The 26,847-nt window shown below is 39.5% G+C and overlaps 1 protein-coding gene across 3 annotated transcripts in view; it reads left to right on the top strand.

The window, feature by feature from the left end:
- Nucleotides 1-26,847, top strand: part of ADGRL4 (adhesion G protein-coupled receptor L4) — a 75,887-nt gene that overhangs the window by 15,469 nt on the left and 33,571 nt on the right. For all 3 annotated transcript variants that reach the window (XM_075156120.1, XM_075156119.1, XM_075156121.1), the window contains one exon: nt 23,765-23,917. In XM_075156120.1, coding sequence (XP_075012221.1) covers nt 23,765-23,917 — 153 coding nt within the window. The remainder of the gene's footprint in view (nt 1-23,764; nt 23,918-26,847) is intronic.

Here is a 26,847-nt window from a genome sequence, read left to right as displayed (position 1 = left end):
TAAATTCAAAGTAACTACACCAGTTTTCATCAAATGAGATTCAGACCCAGGGATTTTTCCCTTGCTAGTCCTAAGAATTTTATGAGATGTAACATTCCCTTAAAAAATAAAGCATCCACACGCTACTGTTTTATGTTATGCAAGTAATAGCATTGTACAAAACCAAAATTTATATTTACTTGGTTACTACTACAATTAAATTCCTCCTGGAAATTTTTAACCCCACTCCCTTAGTAGTCTCTTTGGGGATACTTATACGAAAAAATAGTGGCCACTGGCAATGATAGATATTTCAAAAGGCTGATTCATTTCATCTCTCACGACAGTCTTTGACAGACTCTGCTCTGTACCGTGCTAAGTGTCAGAAATCAGATCCTCAAGTATTCAGGACTTGTACTTGGAGCCAGACATGGTTTTCACTCCTTTGCTGAAGTCATCCTCTGTCATAACTTGAAGCAACCTGAAGGCACCTCCGTGTGAATTACTCACAATGCATATACTGAAGAATCCACACAGAAGGGTAGTTTTAGTTTGCATTGAGCCATGAAAAAAATTTGACCTTGAGCTTGCATTTCCCTAGCCACCAAAGTCAAGCAAAGTCAAGACGTAAAATGGTAGGAAGCAAACAAAACATTCCTTAAGACCTGCAACTGTTGAGATCTGGCTTCATTTTGAGTAATATAATGTTATCTTAAGAGGCAAAATTTTATTTGAACTGAAGAATTTCATTAGACCCACGGTCTATTTAGGTTTTTCTACTCCTTGGGTTATAACGTAGTAGGGAAAGATTCTTTATAAATACAACACATATATAGACCATGTACTTTTAAAAAGCATTGAAACCATCTGAATTCCTTTAATCTATATAAAAGATTAATTCACAAAATTTAGATCCATATCAAATTCATCATACAAATGTGCTCTATAAATGGATAAGAAATAAATAAAAACATACTGTAGTTAAACACTCTGCACATAGTTTCACTAAAATAGATTCGGACAATGGAATACTTTCACAGGTTTTTCTATAGCACATAGACCATAGTGCTTGAAAAAAAAACTTTTTTCATTCTGTAACATGGGATCTATCAGGCAGCTGCTGCAAATAGGTAGAGAATTTATTTTTGCTTTAACACCTTTAAGCGGATTCAATTTGGGGGGGTTGAGTTTCTTGTGGAGAGTGAAATTCCTGAAACAGCTTATTACCTTTGGGTCAGTTTTTACTACTTCTGTTCTCTTCATGTTAATAGTATAAGTAAACAAGGTATACAAAGAAAATGGTGAGATTTTTACCACTGATTTCTCCTCAGAAAAGTGACATAATATAGTGATGTGAAGACAGATGACTCTGTATTACATTGCTATATGCTACTCTATAGCATGTGACCAGGCAAAATCTTAGAAAATTCCAAACTTTGAAACTTATTGAGACTAAAAAATGGGAGGTTTTTGGGAAGTGTTATAATTAATAATTATCTCCTAGCTGGTTTTGTTGTTATTTCTCTGCTCCAGCCTTTGACAGACCAGATGTAAGCTGCTTTCGGCTGGTCTGTCAGTGGGCTCCTGTTATTATCAGTTGGGACATAAAACCCTCCCTGACATATTTGTAGAGGTAAATCTGGTCACTGACTCTTCCCATTCCTATCCTCTCTGCTTTCCCTCTATATAATATCTCTGATCTGATTGGTATTAACAACATCTAGTAATTTAGTATCATCTGTGAATTTAATTCTCAGGCTGTTCATCTCTTTTTCCAGAGCATTAATAAATATGTAAAATAAAACTGGGCTTAACACCAACTCCTGTGGCAACCCAACTGGATACCTCTTCACAGCTCAGTGCAGTGCTGTTTGTCATGACTCATTATCCTTTATTTACATTCCTTCAGCCAGTTTTCAACCCACATGACAGCACTCTTATCCAAGACATTATAAATTATTTTTCTAATAAGATTTTGTGAGCACTGTATCAAATGCTGTACAGCCCAGATATATTGCAGCCACTCTGTTCCTTCCGTACGCTAACCCAGAAAATGGTGAAGAAGCAATTACATTTGTCTGGCACGATCTGTTCTTTGAAAATACAAACTGTTTATTGGCCATGGTTCCCCTGTTGTTCCAGATGATTTTTACACTCATAGTATTTATTCCGTTATTTTAGAAGAGCAATCATACCAGAAGATAACTGCAGGTTCGCTCTCCCTCTCTTCGCCTTTTTCTTGGAAGACTTTCAGCAGTTGCTGAGTTTCACACCTAGGGTTTTAAGGCAAAGGGAGCAGCATACCCTTCAGCCACGGGCCGTCACATGTGGGGAGTACCGCCAGAGCACGAGGAATGGAAGAGAGATGGGACTAGCTATTAACTAGGCGATACAGTCAGAGAGAAAGGACAGAAAGGCATGACATGGCTGTTGGGAGGGGGAGGAGGACTGCCATGATGGTCTGAACAGAAGAAAGGAGCAGGGGAAGTCAAAGACAGTCTCAAAACTGGGAGTCGATTTGATGGGGGAATTCTGGAGCTGTTGGCTTTAGGGGATGATCCCTAAGCTGTCATTCATTCAGTGATTTTGTCTGGTGCAGTTCAAACCTGGAGCCATGCCTTGCTTCTTTCATAGTAATTCTTGTGCTGCTCTTTGCATCACATGCCACCTGGGGCTTTGGAACCAATTTAAAAAATAATGCAGTTTCTCTGTATGAATTCAGATGTAGGCATCACGTTTGTGCACTGTGCAGTTTGCATCTGTAACCCATCTCTTCTCATGCCATCCGGGCCATGTGGATTACTGGGGATAGGAGCTTTTGCTCTCGTAACCCCATGTTTGGGGCTTGTCCCTTACTCAGAACAGAAATACACGGACAGAACTCGCACTGGCTTTACCGAGAGCCTGAGAACTGCAGGATCACACCAAGGATCAAATCCTCTTTGTGGAGGGATTACATTTCCTGCCAAATATGTGACATGGTTCAGTTTCAAACACATACAGAATAAATCTGTGACAAGACAGACATTTAACAGTAGCTTAGTATCCAGGACTGTCATGGGAGACAGCTCTCAGCACCTGATCTAGCAAGAACTTCTGGTCAGTGTCTGCATGACCTTGGGATCCACCTCTCTGAAACAATTTCTAAGGATGGTGTCTAATGAAGTTTTAGTACTAATTTATATATACTGCACAAGTGTGGATTCGTACAGTTAAATTATATTGAGAGATGACCCCTGAGAAGCCACTTCTAAAGAAACCGGTTTTCCTTTCTGCCAGCTCTTGTCACTGCTCTGCAAATCTTCACTGTCTTCTTTGTGTCGCTTACCCACACTTATCTTTGGACTTTAAAACGCATTCATCAAAGAGATAACAGGTTTCATTTTGTATATCACTAAGGATTATCCTGTGAAAACAATACTACCGAAAATATGTGATGGCTGACTTGTAAGGAATGTGTAGACACTTTGTACATATTACAAAAATTTCAGTCCAGCTCCTGGAAAAAAAACCAACATAAACTTGCTCAAGAGATTCCTGTTTCTTGCATTGTTAAGTGCTTATTGTGGGAGCTCCCGAAAGCCAAACTTCCTGTGCTGGGGACAAGCAGAGGCAGATGCTGTCACTTCCACCCTGGAAACGAACTGTTAATGCAGTTAATACCCTGCTCAGACTATTCACTTAGGAAAGTATGGGTAATAGTGTAATGAGATTTTTCATTACATAACTATGCCAAAACAAAAGCAAAAAAAGGAAAAAGAATATAAGGAAGTTTTAAACCTGATATGACAGCCTTAAAGATTTTACACCACCTTCCTCCTCTGGAATTAAAGAATGTTTAAAGCAGACTAACTTGGGTATGTCAGCATGGCTATATGATCCCAAGATCCAACCCATACTTCAAGATTGCACCGATCGGAATAATGCTTTCATGAATAAAATAATGCAGGATAAAGTGTTGTTTATTATTTCTTTTCTCAGCAGATTAGCTATGTACATCTTGAAACACAGGCTGGCTCTGTGGAATATCAAGCACGGCAAGAGACCTGTTAGAAAATGGATTACATTATCCAGCCAAAGCAATATCAGGAATGTCCCAGAACCTACACTATCTTAATGTTGATTTAAAATCATATATTCATACTACCTTTTTATGTCTAGTAAAGCAATGTGATGGAGCCTTTCTTTTGCCAAAGTTGTATTATCCCATTTCTCTGAGTTAGGTAGACTGTAATGTGTCTGCTTTACAGATGGGTAAACTTAGCATAAAGAGAGGGGAGCCTTTGTTTTCAGTCAAGAATGCCTAAATGTAAGCACTTTCATCTATATTGGCCATCCACAGTGGCAGTGGCTCTGAAAATGAGCCTCTTTCCATTCGTTTATATGACAGATTATTTTACTTTAAACAATTCTTGGATAAAATTTATTAGGCATCCCTAGGGCAGGAACTTGAAATCAAGACTCCTGCATGAAGATGCTACCTGCCCAGCTGGAGAGATGTGCTCATGGGCTCGGGGTGATTGAATTGCTTTTGCCAAGTGGAGTAGCTTCAGTAGGAGGGATGGGGTGCATTTCTGCCCAGGTACTGCCCGCAGCTGGGCGATCAGGGTGCTTTTCAGGACCAGGGGAGAGCAGGTTTGTTTAGGACTGCCTTTAAACTCCTGCATGCTAAAACACCGCCTATGAAGAGGACGTTGCCACTGCCGCCTCCTCTTTCTCCTTTTCTTCTTCCTGTGTTTGAATAAAAGTGGCTGCCGCTGCATTGAGCACAGAGCAGGTTCCCGTTGATGTGTTAGGCATATTATGTTTATAGGACCCCATCCCCTTGGCAAAGAGTTCCCAGTGGAATTGAGGCATCGCTAAAAAATACAGACTGGGCTGCTTATTGCTGGCAGGGTCAAGGTGGGCCTGAGCACGTCAAGGAGTACAATACAGGCATTTGTCAAAGTCCTGCTTTTGGTGTCAAAATCCTTTTGTCAGGTTGTGACTAAAGAAGTAAGTAACCACAGAACAAGGAGTTAAATGAGTACCCCAGTCAGTAGCCAGTCCTTTCCAGCCGGCATTTTGATAAATGTTGTATAAATTATAGACATATAAATTACAACTTGTAGCATGGGATATTGGACCTGCTGGGGGTTTTAGCCTACATGTATGGCATAGCCAACATATTGTTTCCATCATTTTAATAATCTTTATATAGCAGGTGGCTGATGCAGTTAATGCTGCTATCGTTTTTCTTTCCTTGTGTGATTTGCTGTGATGACAGCTCCATCGTTTCATTTTGAGTATTTAAAGCTATTAGGAGGCATTTTTAGGCAATCATCTAGTATAGGTATTTTCAAGCATGCCTAAAGTATATAAGGAGTCAGCCCTTTCACACTGCATATTTCTAAATAAGTATATGACATGTTCCATGTTAATCTGTGGAAAAACTATGGACAAGATCACCAGCTGTGATAAACTGCCTAACTTAATTTAGTTAGATGGAGTTACACCCTTATGTTCCAGATGGAGATCAAGCCCAACAGCTTACAATTGCAAAGATTTCAAAGATGTGAAACATTTCTAAGATCATTGAAATATATATTTTGCATTTCAAAGATAAAACACAGAAACCAATATGTCATCAAACTATTTAATTTTCTTCCAAGTTTGAGAGTAAATTGACAAGAGATCAGCAATTGGCAGGAGAACAAATGAAACATATTGAAAGAGCCAATTTGCTAATATCGAGGGAGGCAGATGTGTCAGTTTTACATCTGCTGAAGCAAAGTCCTTGTTGCTGGTTTCTTCCCCTCCTCCTTTTAAAATTTTTTTCATTACCTAAAGGTTTAATTATTAGATAATTGAATAATCCTTTGTAAGTGACCAAGGAGCACTCTGTTCATTGAAGAGCCCCTTTCATCACCGTGCTGCGATTCTGGCAGTTGCAGTTGGTTTGTGGAAGTTTCTGATTTTTTCCCAGAACTCGTCACACCTGACACACACCAGATTTCAACTGCAGCTGAGTAGTTTCCTGGGCCCCAATACTCCAGATGCCAATTTACTACCTCTTTCTTGAACTAGCTATTAAAAGGGAAGGACGTGGAAACAACACTGAGATTTCCACTGACAGTCTGCTTCAGGATATAGGCAGACATCATGACAATAAGCAGCAGAAGGAAAAAAAACAGGCAAGGGTAAGCATTTCCATGTTTTTAAATGCAGACAGTAAGGCGGGACCCTTACATAGTTACTTTTTCTGTGAAGCAGGTAGGCAGACATGATCCAAGTCTGTCAATAGGTGTTAGTCAGAGCTGTAAGTCTGAAGTGTGGCAGCAGCCACTCAATTACAATGAGTAATTCTGTGCCCCTAACATTCCCAGTAACTATTTGCTAGTCTCTATTCTCTTTATTGTTAGTTTATCATCTGTCAAATTCTTGTGAGGAGGATTTAAAAAATGCATTAACAAAATCAGGTAGCACAATTATGTAACTCTTAATATTTTATTAATTTTCAAGAGGTTTGATATGTGGTATACCCATGGTGTGCAAGCAGAATTGGAAAACGAAATAATTTCATGAGAGAAGTGGTAGGACCTCTGTATTTGCAGAAGCTTTGTTGCCAAGTTATATATATGTGAATCAGATCTCATGTATGCATGCACCCTGCAAACCAGGAAACTGGAAACATGAAAATATGTGATTTTCTTTTATTTAAAATAGATGTTTTCTGTTGCTAGGAGTTTGATACTTGGGGTTTGTTTTGTTTTGTCTTGTACATGCTTTGAGTGTTAGAGTTGTTAATGTGACTTCAGAAGTTAAAGCTTTAAGTAAAATAAATACTGATTATTGTAAAAGTATTCATTTCATATACTGAAGACATTTCTAAAACACTGAGCACGGTAGCCTTGAGGTGCCCATTGATGCTTAAAAATTACAAGCAATTCTGCTCAAAATAGACTACCCCAACCTACTTTCTTGGCCACAATTTTTATCTTAAATTCCATGCTAGACAATCTTTTCTACAGGAGAAGAAACTTTGCTTTAGGGACAGGTTTGGTTGACTTGAGAGAGATGCATTACTCAGTTACTGCAAGGAGGGCATCCATTGACTGGGCTGGAGTACCTCCCCTCTGTGTCTCCAGACCATCTTCAGTGCTCAGCAATGGGAACAATAGCACAGGGTTTAGAAACAAGTACGTGCAATGTGTAACTTCTCTGGGATATCAAAAGGGTGTTCAAGGTTAAATCTACCAACCAGTTGAATCCTTGACAGAATTTCCTTTTTAGCTCTGCTTGTTAGTGGGGAAACAAGGTACCTTTCTAACTATGCAACTTATTCTTGCACCATCCTTCACTCAAAGTAAAAACATTCTGGAGAGCAGTGCTTGAAAGGAAATTTCAGTTTGTTTCATTTCTTAGGATTCATTATTTGGTTTATGCTTACCTAAACAAGATTAAGGTGCCAAATGAGTTCATATTGCTATCGAAGCACATGTGACCTTTAGGACTTTGGGTGTGTTTTGTTTAAATCAAAACAGAAAAGGTAGGATTTTGTAGATGGGGAACTGAGACACAGGCAGGTTAGGTGATATCCCAGACTTCCACCCACAGTCTATACCAAAGTCAATAAATGAAAATGAAACCTGTAAGTCTCTCAAGGTCACCTCTCCAAGGGTGCATCCAGCTTACAACCTCCAGTTGTGGACGTGGCTTCAGGAGCATGGATGGAGGTGGAAAATCAGGAAAGGAGACTACTGTGTAAAAGAAGGAGCAAGATCTGCCTTCCAGGAGAAGAACGAGCAACATAGAGCTGGAAAAATGTGGCAGAACCCACCTTTTGTATCTGGGAATTACTGGAGGGGGTCATTATGTCAGGGCTGTTGGATTCGGCACCAATGAAAATGCTTCGACTGTCTAGAGGCATTTTGTATGTGTAGAACTATGAAGGTCAACAGACATGCCTGTATTTGCCAGAACAGTTTACACTTGCCTACTTTGCCCTTTGTTATCAGGGGCAACCTCTTGCTGAGTAGCCACCCAAGATGAGATTTCCTGCTGGGCTGATGACTTCTAATTCTGCTGTTCCCATTATCATCCCAACAACATCCCTCAGCAGAAATCTGTGTGCTAGAGCACTGCTGACATAAAAGATATGGCCAGTATTTGTCATGCAGTCCATTGGAGAGTCCACAGCCCTTCCCCGTCCTTAGTATAGATGAGAAGTCTTCAGTAGCAGCTGGCAAATGTTGAATTATTAAATTGTGTCTACAGCACTTCATATAATTATTGCCCAAGTGATAGTACAGTGAGATAAGCCTGGTGTCGACAAGCAGACTTTTCCACCTTTGGAGTTTTGTTAACAGGCTTGCTGTTTTGAAATTCAGCAAAAGTCCACTCTGTCAGGAAGGATTTAAATAGAAAATTAAATGGGTTTGCATACTGCTCTGCATGACAATTTTTTTTGTTAGCCTTCAAAGTCTGCATGATCTAACCAAGCATGTGGAAGTAAGATACATATTTCTGAGTGCTGTAATAGTTGTAGTTATTGTCGAGAAGCATTAAATATAAGTAGTTACCCCAAATGTTATTTTAATCCACTAAATATTCTGTGGATTAATAATGCTGTATGTGGAGGCAGGGGAACAAGGATGGCTGAAATAATTTTTGGGTGGCTTCTCAATCGGTTGTTCAGAGGGAATTCACCCTCCAGGGATCTTTTCTTCCTCAAGGAAACAAATGTAGACGAGAGATGACTCCATAATTCTGTCTTGACTAGAAATAACTGCGGCAGAAATTCTGTTTGCTCTTCCCATCACTTTCTGATAAAGTGCAATTAATACGCCCCTTGCCTCTTTCTGTGAGATGTTTGTAGGCAGTGTTATTGTGAAGGAACATAAGCTGCCACCGCAGCCATTCTTTAAACATGCAGTTGAAAACAACAGGTCTGCTATGGTGACAGAAAACATCAAAGCAACAAAACACACCATTTTATCTGATGGGGGTAACAATATCTCAGCTAATAAAATGGCTGTCATCCCTGTCCATTGTATAGATAAGGAAGCTGAGGACGTTTGGATGCTCTTTGTTGGTACGCCAAGTTGCAATTATCCTACGACAGAGCCCTTCTGGACTATGACTGATGAAACATTTTGAGGGGGGAAGCGCTTCAGTAAGTGAATTTCATTGGATTTGATGATGACATCACTTGCACAATGGTTGGCTAAAACAAAAACATTTTAAGTAGAACTAGGAAAACATGGCCTCATCTAATCTGCCTGGGATGTCCTTGCCACATTCATTTATTTGTATTGTATGTTGGATGTAAATAAGTCTAATGCTGAAGTTCTTGGGTTGACCTTTTCTGGCATTGAGATCAAAGTGCTGTCTGCAATAAAGATGAGAAAACTTTAAAGACTTCAGTGGCTTGTCAGAGTAGGGTATGTTTAAACATAAAATAACACAACAGTGCAGTCTTTGGCTAAAACAGGCACCAAATGAAGCTCTAAAGAAATTTGTTGCGCCTCAAGAAACCCATCATTATCTTGCAGTTTAATGGCCTAAAACTGGACCTTCTTCAAAAACAATTTTTCCTTCTTTCCTGGGCCTTAACTCACAGGGTGACTCTGCCATTTGCCTCTAACAGATGTAACACAGATGTCACCAGTTAAGAGGGAAGGAATGCCCTTTCCTTACTCAAATTCCTGGGTGGATTTGAGGACTGGTAAAGCCCTTCTCTGAACAACAGTCAGCCCCCTGTAAAATGTCAGCCTTTCCAAAGTGCGCCATTACCCTTTTTGTAACAGTGTGTGCTGCTGTCCCATCCCCAACATGCCCTTTTCCCTGGCTCCGGCTGTCCCCTATCCCAGATCTTTCGGTGGGTCACTGGAGGAGATCATGGAGGTTGACTTTACAGTGCCTGATCTGGAGCCAAGGCAGCTGGAGTAAGAATTTAAGCTCTAATCCAGTATTTTCATATTTAACAGCTTGACCATTTGAAAATAAATGTCTTTTAAACACTACTTTTCTCTGTGCATAGTCTGTATTTAGATTGGAGATCTAAACCTACTCCACTTGACTGAATAAACAAAAGAAATGTTTGATGCTTATTGTAACATAAAGTTTGCAACAAATCCGAGCACAGAGAACCTTTCCCAACAAACTATTCTGGGATCTTCAGTATCTTGACTGAGCTGGGACTTTTGGAGCAAAATTGAGGATATCCTATAGAACTGCCTGTGCTGGTACATCCAAAGATGGGCTCAGAGGACAAAAGGCAATGACTTTTTTTTTAATGAACAAAACATTTGATACATGATGTAATAGTTTTCCTGGATTAAAAATAAAGTAACAGTCTTTACTGTTGCTTTTTGTTAAACCTGTTTCCTGTCCAACACTTTCAAAAAAGAAGCTTGCAGCGCTTTTCCACATATCTAATAAATGGCTCAATTTTCAGGGATACTTAACATGCTGTAGAAATCTACCCAATGCTTCTGCAAGTTCAGTCTATTTGATAATCAAGATGTTTATCTTGATTATATTTGCTTGAACTTAGATTTAGGTCCTTACTTTGAGAGGTTTATTTCAATAAATGAAGGGAAGTTACATTCTTCTTTTTTTTTTTTTTTGAGTGGGAAACAAGATTTAGCATTTCCAACTGAGAACTTTGCAGCTGAGTAATACTTAGAAAAATAGTACTGAAGGTTTCTACAGTACCTCCCTCTCTGACAGATCCCCAGCATGGCAGTCTGGAAATCTGTTATGTTTTACATGCCTTTATGCAGTACCTTATGACAATCCTCTTTTTCTGTGGCTTCTGTCGTCTTAGTATGTAAATTATACCCCTCACTTTAATCAGTGGCAGCAGTGTTCCCTCTGTGTTTTGTAATTGGGACTTTGTCTCCAAGTGTCTGCTGAGGTGACACAGTGCAGTCCTGGAGAAACCAAGTCAAGCAATAGTAAGCAGCGTGGCTGTGCAGCACGGTGCTATGTCCAGGCTAACAGAGACTGTGTTTAAGGGCTAATTAGCCTGGCTAGAGCGCGGCACTAACGCAGCACTGCTGCTTGTGGTACGACCTGCCTCTGAGCTCTGCACAGCCCTCCAGTGTGGCATACGGGCATATCTCCCGTTGCCGGAAGATACACAGCGTTTATACAACATACCTACACCCTCCCGCCTGTCCGTACTCCCAGGCATAAAATGCACATAATAACACTTTATGTGGCGGGTTGTATTATGGTAGGAAAACTTGCAAATGTTTTCAGTTCTGACTTGTGCCACGTTTCAACATTATTTCCTGTTATAAGTATTACTTCTGTCCAAATTGTAGATATGTTTTTAATGGAACACTTATATTTTTGCCTACTAAGTGTGTTTCATATCTTTGGGATAACAAAGTCCTTAGCCCCTGTATCTAAGAATAAACACCCTCACTAGAAAATAACAAAGTTATGTAGACAACAGTGATTATGAATAAACAGAATATTTCAACCTAGCATGTAATAACTATTGAAGAGCAGAATTGTTGGTGTAGTCAGCAAGGGAAAAGTCACTTTAGATTGAATTAGGATGCTATATACTCCCCTCACATTCAAAATTCATTAAGGGACCTGAGTGCGTTAATTCATTCTGCCATTTGACATGGAGCTAAAGTTTTCCAGATTGTATGCCTTAGAAAGAAAGGTCCAGAAAGAGCTATCGACCATTTGGCATGAGGAGACCATGGGCTCCATCACTTCAAAGCTGTAGCATTCAGGAGGGAGAGATGAAAGAGGAAATCTGGCCTTTAGAACAGTCTGGTTTTGAAAAGGTTGCTCCAGAAAGGAGGAGGGCTATATGCTTTTCAAATGAGAAAATTCCACTAAGATGGTATTTGGCTATTATATGGGAAGATGACTATGATTACCCAAAAATCTGCAACCCTTTAACTTAGCTGGAGCAGTACCAAAGACCTAACTTCTCCTGAGTTTTATAACCTCTAATTCCACTTGCATCATTATATTTAGCTTTAATTCACACCAGAAGAAAACAGGCCAGGGGGGAACTGAACCCTATATGTTTTTATAGTGACTTTTGTTATCAGAAATGAACCGCTGGGGTCAGTTTCTGAGAATATGACTGTCAGTAGTTAAGACATTTTCACCATGGAGTTAAATACTTACAGCATTGACAGTAGCTGGAAATACTTCAGTGGTTATTGTTGAAGTCATTAGTCTAGCTGAAGTAATGCTGGCATGTTTTCCCTCTGGGTAGAATTCCTCAGTCTAATTGTCTCCTCCTTGCCAGACCATATTTGATATCTTTAGGTTTGGAGACTGGATGTTTTCCAGTAATTAATGGCTTTTCTCAGTTATAGATTGAAATTATTTCCTTTTGTGAATTAGTCTATTATCCAGTAGTGAAGCTATTGAATTCCAGAGCATTTAAATGGGATAACTTACAAATAGAGCTAATATAAAAAACACATTGTCACCAAGCCACATGAAAGCTATGTGGGCCTGTAGAAGATGTTTAGTTCACATGTAATTTTTGACAAGAATGAAATAGTATTGATTTAAAAAAAAAACAAACAAATAATAAAAAAAACCAACACATACACCAACCAACCAAAAAAAACCCCAACAAAAAACACCATACTATTCTTTGCTGTTGGTGTTTTCTTCTTCTAATGACCTAAACTTAATATTAACTTAGAGCAATATAGGTCCATGCATCTCATAAACTAGCATTAGGTCACCTCATCTAACCTCCTGAATGGTACTGGCAATCAAATTTCACCAAGCTACTCGTCTTGAGTATTGTAACTTGGGTTTGACAAAAGTACATCGTGAACTCAATGTCTCTGATGCCCAGACTAGACTACTTAAAGTACTTTGTTCACTTGGAGCATAATTAGCCTGTGGTTTCAGAAATCAATGAGTACTGTTCCACAATGGGAAAAAATAGCTTCTCCTGTAGGAACTGTTTTATGGCCTTCCATGTTATTTGAGCTATTACTTCTCTCAAAGCAATTTTACCACATCTTTTATTGTATTCTGCTTTTTAAATCCAAAATGGAACATAATACAGATCTCGAATCTAAAAGCAAGAAATGTTTTTAATACTGTTTCAGATATGTTACAGAAAATTATTTTTCAAAAGGCAAAATTTATTGAAGGTAATGTAGTACAATAACACCCGCACTTCATAATGTACCACCTATTTTTAAGTAGCAGATTCAAAAGCATGAAAAGGGACTTCTAGTTAAACACTGAGCCCGGTTGTCCTTTCTACATATGGATCTGTCCTTGTTGCCCAAATAAAGACTTAATACTAAAGCTTTTAAATCACGTTATATCATGATTTAGCAAAAAACTTTTCGGTAGAGTTCAATTTTTCTTTTCCCTTCCAAAAATGCTGCTAAAGTTGTAAATGTAAACTGACAGAGTTTATCTCCCCAGGGCCAGGAAGGTAGTCTGGAAATGTGAGACATAGGAACCCATGTTCATCCTGACTTCCAGCCTCGTGTTTCACTTGCCATTGGGTGGGGCATTGTTGAAGAAGCCAGAGAGGTCACAACCTCTGAGTGACAGCCCTTGTGTAAATGGCTGTAGGACACATCCATCTAGTAGTTATTGGGGATTAGATATGGACAGAGTAATCCCAATATGGTTATACTGCTTGTCTTTAGATGCTTTTAACATCTGTTGGATGCAGTTCAAATGGATCCCAAAATTTGGTGCATGGTAGTGTGCAATCTCTTTGCAGCTACTAGGGAACTATTTCCTCTACACGAAAACAGTTTACAGAATCTGCTGTAATATGCAAAAGGAAGTTTGGATTTAGGCAAATACCAGAATATGCCATACTGAGTTTATGTATTTTAGTTCAGAAAGTTCTGCAAAGAGAATTTTTGGAAATTAGTGTTGGAAATAACAAGAACCAAGTGCATTGGGAACCGAATAACAACTTTGAGTCTTATTTTCCTTAATGCTATTATACAATGGCTACTGGAGTATTGGGAGGATATGTGTACACAGCATAAATAAATCATAGCATTTATTTATATGAACTGAAGAAAGGGTTAAACAACGTAATCAAAATTTCAGCCTCACATTCTGATACATCTTCTTTCATGGTGCTGATTCTATGCCAGCATTATGGTAAATGGAAAATGCAATGGGAGGTCTGCAAGAAATTACAATGCAGATATTGTCTGGCTATAAGTTGTTTTGGGTTTTGTTTGGTTTTGTGGTTTTTTGGTTTGTTTTTTAAATACAGTTCTATTTGCAGTGCTGAAACACTGCTTCTACTTGGGCTGCCCATTCAGTTCTGCATGGGGCATAGTTATCCACTGGCAAATACCTCTTAGTAAGGGACCGCTGTGCTGCTCGCTTTTCTTTAAGCAAATATATTCCAATTGTGCATGTGCTGTTTTACTTTTCAGTTAAAGGATGATTTTCAGTGAAAACAAGCAAGCCAGCAACAAAACTGAAAACTGGATTGGGAATGATGTAATTTAATAACGGGGAAGTTTCTAAAACCCTTCTTCTGGTAGCACTGAGAAAATATTGGCACCTGCACGCTGTTGGCAGTTCGAATCCAGCATATTCCTATTCAGCTGCACTTCTTGTTTTAATTCCATGTTTTTGAAGGAGGCAAATGAAGAAACTGGTAATGTGTCTCAATTACGTTCTGTCTAATCCTTGAGTAGTAAGGTTGACACAGGGAGCCTGCCAGGATGTTGAGGTTGCATCTTGGTAATTAGATCTGTGTGGGGTGAGGAAAGGAAGAGCGATGTGGTCTTCGTTCTTGACTTCTGCTCTTGGCAGGTTTTGCCCCTTTGCTTCTATAAAAGCGAAGGTTAGTGGGGGCCACTCCTTGGACTTCAGTGAGTTTGAGGTCAGGCTCTGTTATGGAAACAGACTTTTCACTCACTTAAACCAAACATGAACATGTTCTGTTCACTCAGAAGTAAACGCAAAAACAATCCTGCTGTTTCAGAGCCTGCCACAAGAAGGAGTGATGGAGCAGGTCATCACTGAGGGAAAGCCTTTTTCAGAATTAGAGATGAACCTGCACTTGCCCTTTAGTTCATACATACCCATCTGCCCATTCCAGGGAGGAATTCAGAACTGGATCTTAATTTCTGGCTCCTGAATATATAATATGAACCACCCCAAACACAATGACAATCAATAGCTCCCATCAACTCCAACTGAAAGTACCTTTAACATACAACTAGCTCTATGCCTGGATCTGTGCCATGGAACTCGCATGCCTCAGTGTCACCGGTATTAACTGTTTGAAACCACCCGTTGTGCTTTGTGGAGAGCTCCCAGAGTAGCACAGTGATGATCCTGCATGAGCACCTGGGTGCTTCGAGCCCTGGCTCCCTGGCATGGTGGGAATGAAGTGCTGCTGTTGCTACGTGGTGTTCAAGACCCCAGGACTTAGTCCTGTGTGACTGAAGGATAAGTCCATATCCTGACAGAGAATAGCATTGTTTCTTAGCACAGCCTTTGCTGCATGCTTGTAACAAGTTCGATAAAGCTCATCAGATAATGCTTAATTTTCCTCTGCCTCATTCAAGCCATTTTGTCTCTCCTTTACCCCCTTTTTCATATCTTGCTTACCCATACCATGATGGTGCACAGTGGTTTTCATACACAAGCTGTAAAGTGGTGATGCATTTCCCTTTCCCGGCTGTGTTTTCTGAATAAATATCTTTCTGTTTTTTGTTTTGAAATTTGGGAAAGTGCTGCCTGGAAGTTTTTCTTCCCCCTTAATCAAACTGTTTGCTAAGCTGTTTTCCTTTTGTCTTCTCTCTTGCTTGGGACCGAAGTGTTTAGATTTGAGTGGTGACGTCTCACTCATTCACATCCTGTCAGATGGGAGCCTTGGGTTGTTTGAGTTCATGGTATGGCTAACCAGGAGCTGCGTGTGACTGGAACTAAAAGCGGGATTATTATTTTATCTCCTCCTATTCAGTGTCTATAATCCACTTTGCCAGGGAATTCATCTGGTCATCACTCCTCACCTCCAAAGCCAGTCTGAGAACTCCAGCAGACCATCTTCATCCTGGATTTTTTTTCCATTTTACTGTCTCTGACATTACTCTGCTACAGTCTCTCTCCTTCTTTAGCTTTGCATTTTAACAGCTCATCAGGCCAGGTGCTCAGCTGGCGAATTACTGCCACCTTCCTGGGAGGAAGGCAGAAGGGGAGCCTGGAGTGCTCCAGGTGCAAGGAGGTCACGGTCTGTTTCCCTGAAGAGTGAGTGGCAGCTCCTGGTCCCTTGTGCCTGAGCTGCGGTGTGGGCTGCGCTCTTCACCTGCACCCCTGACAGGTGCCCTGAGACCCCGCTCCCCACATCCGCAGGGGATGCCTGACCAGCTCTGAGTTTTGCCTGTAATAGAAGGGGTGAATCTTCATAGCGCTCACAGGTCTTCCCCTCATGATCTGCTCGGGGAAGGGGTGTCAGCCAGACAATAAATAACTAATCTGGGGGTTGGACGCCCAAACTGAAGCTCCCCACTTGCAGCTGCACAGCTCTGAAGCTTTCTTGCCGAGTCTCTGCTGGCCAGTGCAGCTCTCAGGTCTCCTCTGGGGGGAGCGGTGGGGGCGCGTCGCTGCTGCCTGCCGGGCGCATAGACCCCTGCTCTCCGGAGGAGGAGGGGAGGTAGTGCTGGGGAAAAGGTGGGACAGGGCCACTCAACAGCTATTTATTCCCCCCCTTTCCCTCTGTTTCACTAATTTGAGCACCTGTTCCTTTTTATTCTCAAGTTCCTGCAGATGCTTGTCTGGGTAAATGGTTTGTTTCCAGTCAAGGACTAGCACTTTTAAAGATTCCACCCTCCTTATTCCTCACATATGAGTGATCACAAATTATAGATTTTCTTTGTTTGATACTTCACAAGTGTTGAAAAGGCAGGTTGTTCTGTGTGGCTAAACAAATGACAGTTTCATCACTGGCACTTACCCAATAATAAATGTTTTTCATGTTTAATTTGTAATGTCTGAAAATACCAGCAAGAGATGAGTTTAGGTAATATATTAATCTCTCCAAACCTTGTCCATTCTCTGAAACTCAACCTGAGTGTGTTTTGAATATATAGGAACATGTCTTTCCTTCTTCTTTTAGAATGTTCTGCCCTGTTCCTTAAACTGGGACTAAGGGAATTTTTTGTTCTAAGGCCCTTTAGTTCAGTCAGACACGAAAGAACTGCTGATTTGAAATCATCTCTGCGTATAAACATAGCCTGTGAAGAATGTGAGAGAAAATATTTGTTTGCTGAACTAAGGACTTCTAGGAGTCCGGCTAGCTGCAGAGCCATCAAGTTCAAACCAGTTAAAAACTCCTGCCAAGCTACAAAAACAGCCCGAGAAGGCATTCTGAAAAGCTCTTGCAAGGAGACAGAGTTACAAAATTTTAGCAAAACGGAGCTTGCAGTAGCAAGATTTCCTATGCAGCAACTGCATGGTCCCCTGCCCCAGTGTAGGACAGAGATGAATCGGGCCCATTATGAAAGCAATTCATATTTAAATGAGATTTCCAGCCCAGTTCTGCAGTCTCAAGTGATTTTTCTAAGCATCTGCTCTTTCATGCTGATTTAGACCAAACTTGAATGCTGAATCTTTGGAGAATCATAAACAAATTGTGTTAAATTGCCATTAATGGAAACACATCACAAGGAAGGAAAGGCAAGGTTGTTAATGGTATCGCTGTTTGTAACTCAGGCTGTGATGGCTGCAGACGCGCAGTCCTGCAGCACAGAAGTAATGTATGTAAGATCACCCACTGTTCTGAGACCTCCAGACAAGCTAAGCACAGCAGGGTGAGTAGCACTGGAATTTGTTTTACAGGAAGCCTTTCATTTCCTTGCTTTTGAGGGGTTAAGTGAGGCACTTCAAGTACTGTTCTCCCAAGAGGGCTACACTAGGGAAGGGTAGTTTTAGTTTCCCCCGGGGGCTCCATAGCAGCTTTGGCAGCAGAGGCTGCTGTCGAAAGAGAACAGCCGGATGCAATGAATCAATGTATTCCCCAGCCGCTCCGGTTGCGTTTCCTTCCTACCCAGCGCTGTCCACTTTTCAGACTACTGTGTCCAACACTGGTCCCCAGTCCTGTGCCGCCACTGCTGTTCTTGATAGGCGGGTATGCCCCAGAGGCCTCCAACCTTGGTTTCAAAAGGCCTGGATTGAGGCAAAATTAATTGTTGATGTTTTAATTGCTTCTTTTTATGTCATCTGGGGAATGCACTGAATAGAACGTGAATGTATTGTAGTATACGGTAACGGCCTCAGTATGAGCTGCTTGTGGTCCTTAGTAACATCAAGTGTTCATTAAACTTATGAAAATTACACCAGCATGCCTATGCTTGTTCAGGCGTGGCTTTGGGAAAACTCAGGTTATCAAACTCAAGCTCTAGTCAGGAGTTCTCTATTCATTAAAATCCTTCTCTGGAATGTCAAGGTGTCGAAAGACTTCACCTGCAACAGCCAGATTTCTGCTGGGCTGGGAAGCCTGTTCCCTCTGGCCAGTTTGGGTATCCAGGTCAGACCCCACAAAGCACCCTGGCCACAGCACAGATTACCCTGTGTGGCCCCTGCCAGAGAAGCAGAGGAACAAGAGCCTCAAGTATTCTGCCTGCAGCAAGGCCCCAGTAAAAAGCCTTGGGAGATGTAGGTCTAGCTGGCAGATTTTGATCCAAGACTTTGAGAATTCCAGCTCTTCTGCAGAAGAGCCGGGAGCATGGAAGTCAAGGGTTGAGCTCACAGACTGTGGAGCTCCAGGACAGGCTTTCCATGTGGTGGGATCCCAGGCGGCAAGCTTCTTCAGCTATAGGCCATCCCACCACAGGAGTCCTCCAGGTGGCTATCACCAGTGACCAAACTCCAAGTTCAACATTGCTAGTTTTCCAGTAGGTCACTTACCAATTTATAAAGGCCATCAGCCTGACTGATACCAACTTAATTCAATGCCAGAGAGCTCAGAATATATTCTATAACACAAAGTTTCACTTCTATAAAAATCTCATTTTGCATGGATTGGTGAGGACTGAATAGGCACAAATCACTCTGTTTAACTTGGGTGATTTCAACCTTGTTTGTTTATTACTTGAAGTGAAGGGAGAAACAGTTTACTTCAAAATTTACAAAAAGCAAAAAGAAAAAAACACTTCTGTGTGATTGTGAATCAATATGACAAGTTTCACCCCAAAACTAACTCTTCATATTATCATATCATCAAAAAGTCTACCATGGAAATGTGCTCAGTGCAATGGAAACCCTTCAAAGTTGTTTTGATAAATCCGCTGCCATAAGACTTTCCCTCATGACATTTTTCATGTAAAATATGTAAACAGTGTTACAAAAATCTTATATTTAAAATTGATAATTCAAAGCATTTTCTCATGCTTGTCACAATAATAACAAATTATGTCATTTTGTAGCTGTAGTTGCCCCAGCGTTTTCCTACTGTAGATTATAATTTTATAACCACCCGGTATTAAAACAGAATATATGACAGGGTAAAGCTTGCACTTCAGAAAGTATATGGAATATGATAGAAGAAACTTCCTTTATCCTTTTTTCCTAAAATCTTAGGTTCCTCTAGCTTCCAACTGCGTCATGGCCTTAAAATCCACAAAACATTCTTCCTTTTTGTATTTCATATGTTTTAAAATTTTCAAAAGAATTGAATGCTTTTTATAAAAAGATGTATTATATCAATGCTAAACAAGATTCATACATGTTTTACTTAATGAATAATGTTACCTGATGTAAAAAAGTGATTGTTCAAAAACTGGATCCAATTTATAGCCGCCTGTGACAGAGGAAGACTTCCATCAATGCCCAAACTTCTGAGTGGGGCTACTCAATCCTAAACCAATGGTACTCTCATATTAATGAACACATGCAGTTTTAATACAGAATTACCATCTTCAACTCAAATTGAGTTTGAAAGGAGTATGTCAGCTTTTCAGATTTTTTTGCTTTTGAAGATCCTTATACATTTTCAAGAGACTAGTAGAGAAATGATTACATGCAGCTAGTAGCTATTCCTTCTAACCGTGATTACATTTATGTACAGTAAAATACATAGTAGCTGCATTTTTAAGGTGAAAATGGAGAATTGCTTTTATTTTATACCTGCACCATGTAAACATCCTACCAATATTCAGGTGCACATGCATACACATTCCTGTATCCACCCATATTTGGGTTATTTAACACAAATTTCATAGGAAACTATTTATAACCTTCCTCACATTGTGATTTTTTAATGATAATATTTTAAAGCAACCTAAATACTGTGATGTAAAAAACAAACAAACAAACAAAAACCCCACAAACAACCTGCTCCCCACCCCCCCAAAAAAAAAAAAAAAAAACATTTCTCAAGACAGTTCAGCTATTCAGCAAATGTTTTGTGTATCAAACAGACTTGAATGCAGTATTACCATTTAGCCACAATAATCAACCCTGTCATTTGGACAATCTTGTTTCTAAAAGTCTCCCAATTTTTCATCAGTTATTGGAGAAAAAAAAAAAAAAAAAAAAATCTTTAAAGGAACGTGCATTCCTGAAATATTGCTTGTAGTGTTCAGTTGTGCCAGCAATGAATGCACATGACATAATTAAATTAAGTAGCAACAAAGCAGGTGGATTATATGCTTGCTGTCATTTAAAGTATCCTCTCTGAATAGACAGAAAATTTTCTTAAAAAACAGACACAAAAAAAACCAAAAGCATTTTTCCATCTATAAATCCTGGTTTTTGCTTCCTGATGTCCTTTAAATCACAAATCCAATAATATTATAAATCATGTAAAATTTGGAAAATGACTTTAAGCCCCTGGGCTTCACATTGAACTGCTATCTGAAGAAAAAATTTGAATTGTTTATACAGAGAACTGGAAGATATTTTTGCCATCACTGTTGGTCTTGTAAAATATTTTGCGTGAAATTAGGCAGATTATTTAAACACATCTAGTCAAACTGTATATGGAACTCCTTTTTTTCTTGAAAACTTCTTCCTCACTTGCCTTTCTCATTAACTCAGTAGTTTTCCATAGCGAGCACCACCCTGGGCCTACTTAAGTCAGTGACTTTTATGCCATTAATTTCAATGGAAGCAGGATGTGGTCCAGTAAATTATCCCCAGCATGGTCTGCTCAGTATTACATTAGACCATGGGAACAGTGAAAAGAAAGCTCCTTATGAATTTAACTCTTTAAAATACCCATTCTTGTCTTTGCAATGTAAGATACTGCTATTCTTCTTCGATGTTCGAAAGGTTTCTCAAATTATCAAAAAGATTCTCTCAATAGGCAAGCCTTCTATGGCAATATAGTCACCATTTAACCCCTTACAGACATCCTAAATATTGAGGGAAAAACACCAATAATCCAGTAGGGATAATTAGGTATAATTGTAAAGAATTTATTGATGACCACTGCATAGGTCATTTTAATATTGCTTATAAACATTTTTTTTTTTTTTTGGACCACCTGAGAAAGGTACTAATGCTGGATTTTGAGGACTATAATTGAGTTCCTAGAAAACAAATACAAAATAAAAGTTCTTGTATGTAGCCTGTAGCTTTTCTTTCATCAGCTCTGTTATTCTTCTACTTTGAATGAAGTCCTGTAGTGATCAGTGTCCTTCTACTTCTCATCTTCCATGACTATTATCCCATCAGCTTTCCAACATAAACACATATTTTTTTCTAGGATCTATAATACTTTCCCAAGACCAAGTTTACTTGACAGCTAAATAGGGTAGTCCACTTTTTTTTGTCATGAAATGCCAGGGTCCAGGAGCAAACTGGGATTGCAAAAGAGCCAAACACACAGAGACACACACATGATATTTGAACAAGTGGACCTTGCTACCAAGATTTGTAAAGTGTTCTGGGGCCTGGTCTCTGCAATGCCATGTGCCAAACTGGGTTTTTCATATTCTCATGCTTAGCTTTTGAACTTGGATTAACACCACATTTTTTCCTCCCTATCATAATTTCACTTAGTCTAATTTGGTTTTACTTTGGCATTCTTTAAGTAAGATCCAAATCATACACCTTCTTTGCTGCATTTTCATGAATACCAAAGCTGTAGAATAAATATTGTTGACATGTGTTGGCAAAGTGCTTTTATATTTGGATTCCTCATTAAATTATATTCAATTTTAGTTATAACGAGCATAATCCATTTGATACTGTTGACCCAAATTCCCCTGAGGAAAGTTACAGTTCTGAATTTATATCCACATCTCTGAGTGAACTGAGTAACATTCAAAATCACGTCAGACTTCAAATCTGAAAAATGTCCTTTTTCAACGTTATTCTAGGGAATGGGACTAATTTATATTGCAGAAATGTATTCCTGCAACGCTTTACAGCTCTTGGAGTACTTTAACCTTGCCACTTCCCTCGCTTACGTGACACTTTACTTATCTGTACCCTATCTCTGTAAACACCTTATGAGAACACTGACCATCAGGAAGCAGAAGCACCTTTCTGAAACTCATCCCTGGGCACCTTTTCTGAAATCATATTTCTTCTCCCTGTCACGCTCCTTAATCGTTCCTCTTCTGTAATAAATTGCTATTTCTCTCCCTGTTAGAATTCTTTCCTGTCATTCATCATGTTATGAGTACCTTTTGCATGAGAACAGGAACAAAATCCCAGTAGACTTCAGGAAGCCTTTAACTCTTTTCCTTTCTCACGATGTAGAAAATGGACAACTCCACTCAGAGTGTCATCTTCTTTGGGAGAGTTTCGCTGATTTGTTTGTTTCAGAGTTTTGGGGTGCTTTGGGAGAAATGGACTATTTGGAAAGATGGAATTATCAGTATTGTGAGTGTTGCTCTCAGTTTCCTAAGTATACTGTCTGAATAAGGAAGCTGTTGAAATTTTTCTAAAGCTTGGTCTGAAAATTATTTAATAGACAACAGGGACCTTGGAAGATTCTAGAGAGGAAATGGTTTTATTGAGTCATTGCAGAAGATCAACTATACTGTTCAAAGCATGAGGTTATGATTTCATTTGATCTTTGATCATGCTAGCTGGATCCCCATGCTATGTATCACTGGGGGCATGGGATTAGCCCTGTAAAATAGATCATGTAATTTTGCAGGTACAAAACTGATGACTTAGACAGCAATTGCTAAGAGGTAAAGATTAAGCCATGAATCTTGTTCATCTGTTTGTTAAGATCTTTGGGATAACTAAGAAAAAACAATATACTTGAAGACTCAAGTCAGTCAGTAGGACAAACTTTGTAAGTTTGTTGTCCAGGACCGCTGAGAAATACCACAGAAGGTCTTCAAAAACAGGCCAGAAAAAAACCTGCCAGTTTAGCTATGTTGATCCTGCTTTGGTGTTAGGGAATGAAACGGGTGATTTCTTGATATCCTTTTGAGCTCTGTTTTCTATGATTCTAAATTCCCAGATGCATCCTCAGGGTGACTCTCTACCTGTAGATTTTTGGGTAGCAAAAAAATGTTATCAAATACAACCATGCCAGAACACGTACTTGTCTCAATCCTTTATTCCAAGTAAATATCCAATTAAACCATTCACTTCAGTATCCCACTGGTTTTCTCATTTATTGACTCACACAGGATGAGGGCGGAAGAATGCTGCTGAACACCTGATTACATCCTTGGCAATGGGAAAACTACATAGACAAACATCAAGAGTGCCAGCTCAGCATTCAAAACTTACATAAATAAAATATCGGAGGCCAAATTAAGCTTTTACTTTACTGTTTTCTTCAATCGGCAAATGCAAATATATTTCTCCATAATTTATGTCTTGACAGATGATAATGAATGTGAAAATGCTACTCAGCCTTGTGGAGAGCATGCCAATTGCACAAACACGGTGGGAAGTTATTTCTGCATGTGTGTGCCTGGCTTCAAATCCAGCAACGGTCAACAGACTTTTGTACCTAATGATGGAACCTCCTGCGTGGGTAAGTTACCTTTACATTGCCACTCTTCTCTTATTGCTTCTGTTAATTATAGAAATCTAGCCAAATGCTTTCAGATTTGTGAAGTTTGTTGTCTGGATATAAAATTCCCACAATTTGGACTGGTACAGACAATATTCAAGTTCAGGCTCACACTTCGCACTGATAACACAGCAGCTGTTACTGCTTTCAGTAACACTTCAATCTTGATTCTGCTCACAATATTTTTAATCCACATATCACAGTTTTAGATGATTAATATATAGTTAAGGTAACACAGAAATCCCCAACCCACCCAGTTATGCCCGTTTCACTGATCTGTGAGGAAGGTGGTCATATTCTTAAAACAGAGCAGAGTGACAAAGTATTCTGCACTCAGGTTGCTTGGGACCAACAAAATTCCTTACACGTTTGACCTACTATGCTCCAAATATCTTTTGTTTGGGGGCTTTGTTTGGGATATTTTTGGTAATTTTTCAAGTCTGATCAAAAGCAATGAGCAAGATCAATAGTTATCCTACATCCTGTGCCATCCATCAACCTCTGTTTCTGTAGCAGTTGGATGGAATATGTTCAAGATTACAGGGGAGGAAAAGTTCTCTGGAAAAATGTTATTTCTGAACAACTATGCAATCCTTTAGAATTTCCTTTGAATAGAAGAACTGTAGCTATTTCTCTTTTTTCAAACTCCTGGTAATTTTCTCTGTATGTTGCAACAGTCCTCAGGGAATGGGAAAATGAGAAATAAATCTATTGCCCTTTACACCTTTATGCTGACTATGTCTCATTCTAGATATATCTCCTGTGAGCTTGTGAGTGCTGACAACCTCTCTTCTTACTGCTCTTAATATCAGCAGAATGGCTGCATATTAAGCCAGAAAGTGATCTAATCAACATTTCTTGCCCATTGCTCACATCCATCTCAAAGAGCTCTGCTTTATTCAGCTGCTATGAAACGTTCTTAAATTAGCTGGGACTGAGACTGTTAGCACATTGAGCTGTAAATATTCTCGCAGTTTCTGGTCTAGGCTTTGATTTTTACGTTATGACATTTCCTCAGCTTCAGAAGTTTTGTCTTCAAAGTTATTTCTCTGACTGTTCTTGTGTCACTTTAGCTTTTTAACATTAGCTTGATAATTTCTTTTTTTTGCCCTCGTTTCTTTACTGGGCAGACTGATCTTTTTTTATCCTCTACTGGGGGTTAGTTTACCACTTTTCTTCTCATTTTTGCAAATCCATAGGGGAGGAGCTGAGAGCTTCCAAAACTCGCCCTGAAATAAAGAATTACCTGTGGGCACCTTTTCTCATTAAACAAGGGTACCAATTTCTTTACCAAGCAGAGTCCTAAAGACAACCTTTTGATCCACAATTAATTTTCTATTTTATCTGTCAGGGAAACCATAATAGGATATTTTGTACCCAATGGATCTGCTGCTACAGGTAGCGGATATGACTTGCACACAAGCAGCTGACAGTGTATTCAGGGTGTAGTATACACAGCCGAAGCAAACACAAAGTTGTCGTTGTAAATACAGTGCAAGTTATCTGGTACAAATCGGAGGACAAAGCTACTAAGTATCCATCCTACCCAAGTTTATAGGGCCCCAAAATATTTTCAGATTCTGCAAAGTCTTAAGTTTTCTTTTTAATATATGTGTAGAACGTATATGGCAGCAACTTTAAAAATACAGCGGCTGAATTTTGGAGAGCATGCCATTATGCAACCTATTTGTTTATGCCATCAGACCTATCTGGAGTTCCCAGTGGTGCAAGCATGGTACATCACTGTGCGTGTGTGAGTCCATCTCAAAGTCCATGTGCACACATATGTGTGTTCCTCCCCTCTTTGGATACTATACTAAACTTCCGAATACAAAGTGATTATAAATCTCAAGGTAGTGGATCAAAAGAAAGCTTGGGACAACAGCTTTGGGAAATGTCAGTTCACCCTTAATCCAACCAGAATGTTGAGTTTTGAGTTGAGGGTCAGCAGTAGTTCATCCATGTTATCAGGCAGAATTGGTGAAGAGATGACAATGAAACATGCACTTAGAGGAGGAACCGGAGAGTAGGAAGGGAGAGAGAGAAAAAAAGAGAAGGAGAAAGGAAATGGAGAAGAAAAAGAGAGGAATGCAAAGATGTGATATTTCTCAAGATATTTTTCTGCTGTCCTGAATGTGAGCTATTAAAATCTATTTACTGTGTAAAAGCCATGCTTTTTCCTTAGACTTCACATTTTATTGAGTGTTCGGCTGCAGATAAAAAGGTGAAATATAAACCTACTTTTTTCACCCCAGTCAACAGAGTAAAAATGTGAAAATGGCCATCTGTAAAATGAAAGTGACATTCGTGCCACTCTGCCTTTTCCAGGAACATGCTATTAGTTTTCTTCAGGTATTTCTGAGAGCACTGGGAAGACACCCATTCTCCATCACATCCTTTTCTGTGACAGGGGAGTTGTACAGTGGATGGGATATGGCATTATGCCACATTGCTAACTTTTCTTTTACCTGTGCCATTCGTAGGCTTTTTAATTTCTACTTTGTGTGTGCTGCTGCCTTCCACAGTACGGAGACATGGGGAGGGAACATCTAGTCCTTTGCAATTGGACTTTTCAATCACTTGCAAGCTGCTAATAAGCAGAAGGTATAATGTAGACATCAAGCTGTCTTGACTGACTGGTGAAGAATCAAAGCGATGTAGGTACAATCCAGTAATTGGCAAGACTGAACATAATAACTGTTCTCAGTATTTTTAATTTAATTGGAATTTCCTTGCCTGCTGCAGTAAATGAGGAGTGACAAAGCACAGAAATAAAATGAAAGTTTATAAATTTATTTTCACACTAGCCTAAGTGGTGCTGGTGATGTTATTTTTCTGATCTTACCTATTATAAAATCTTCAAAGTTCAGCTCCAGGATTTGTTTTGAATA

Source organism: Calonectris borealis, chromosome 8 (assembly GCF_964195595.1).
Source record: "Calonectris borealis chromosome 8, bCalBor7.hap1.2, whole genome shotgun sequence".
NCBI classification, from domain to species: Eukaryota; Metazoa; Chordata; class Aves; order Procellariiformes; family Procellariidae; genus Calonectris; species Calonectris borealis.
Note: the sequence above shows the minus strand (reverse complement) of the source record. Positions and strands in the feature narration are given on the sequence as shown.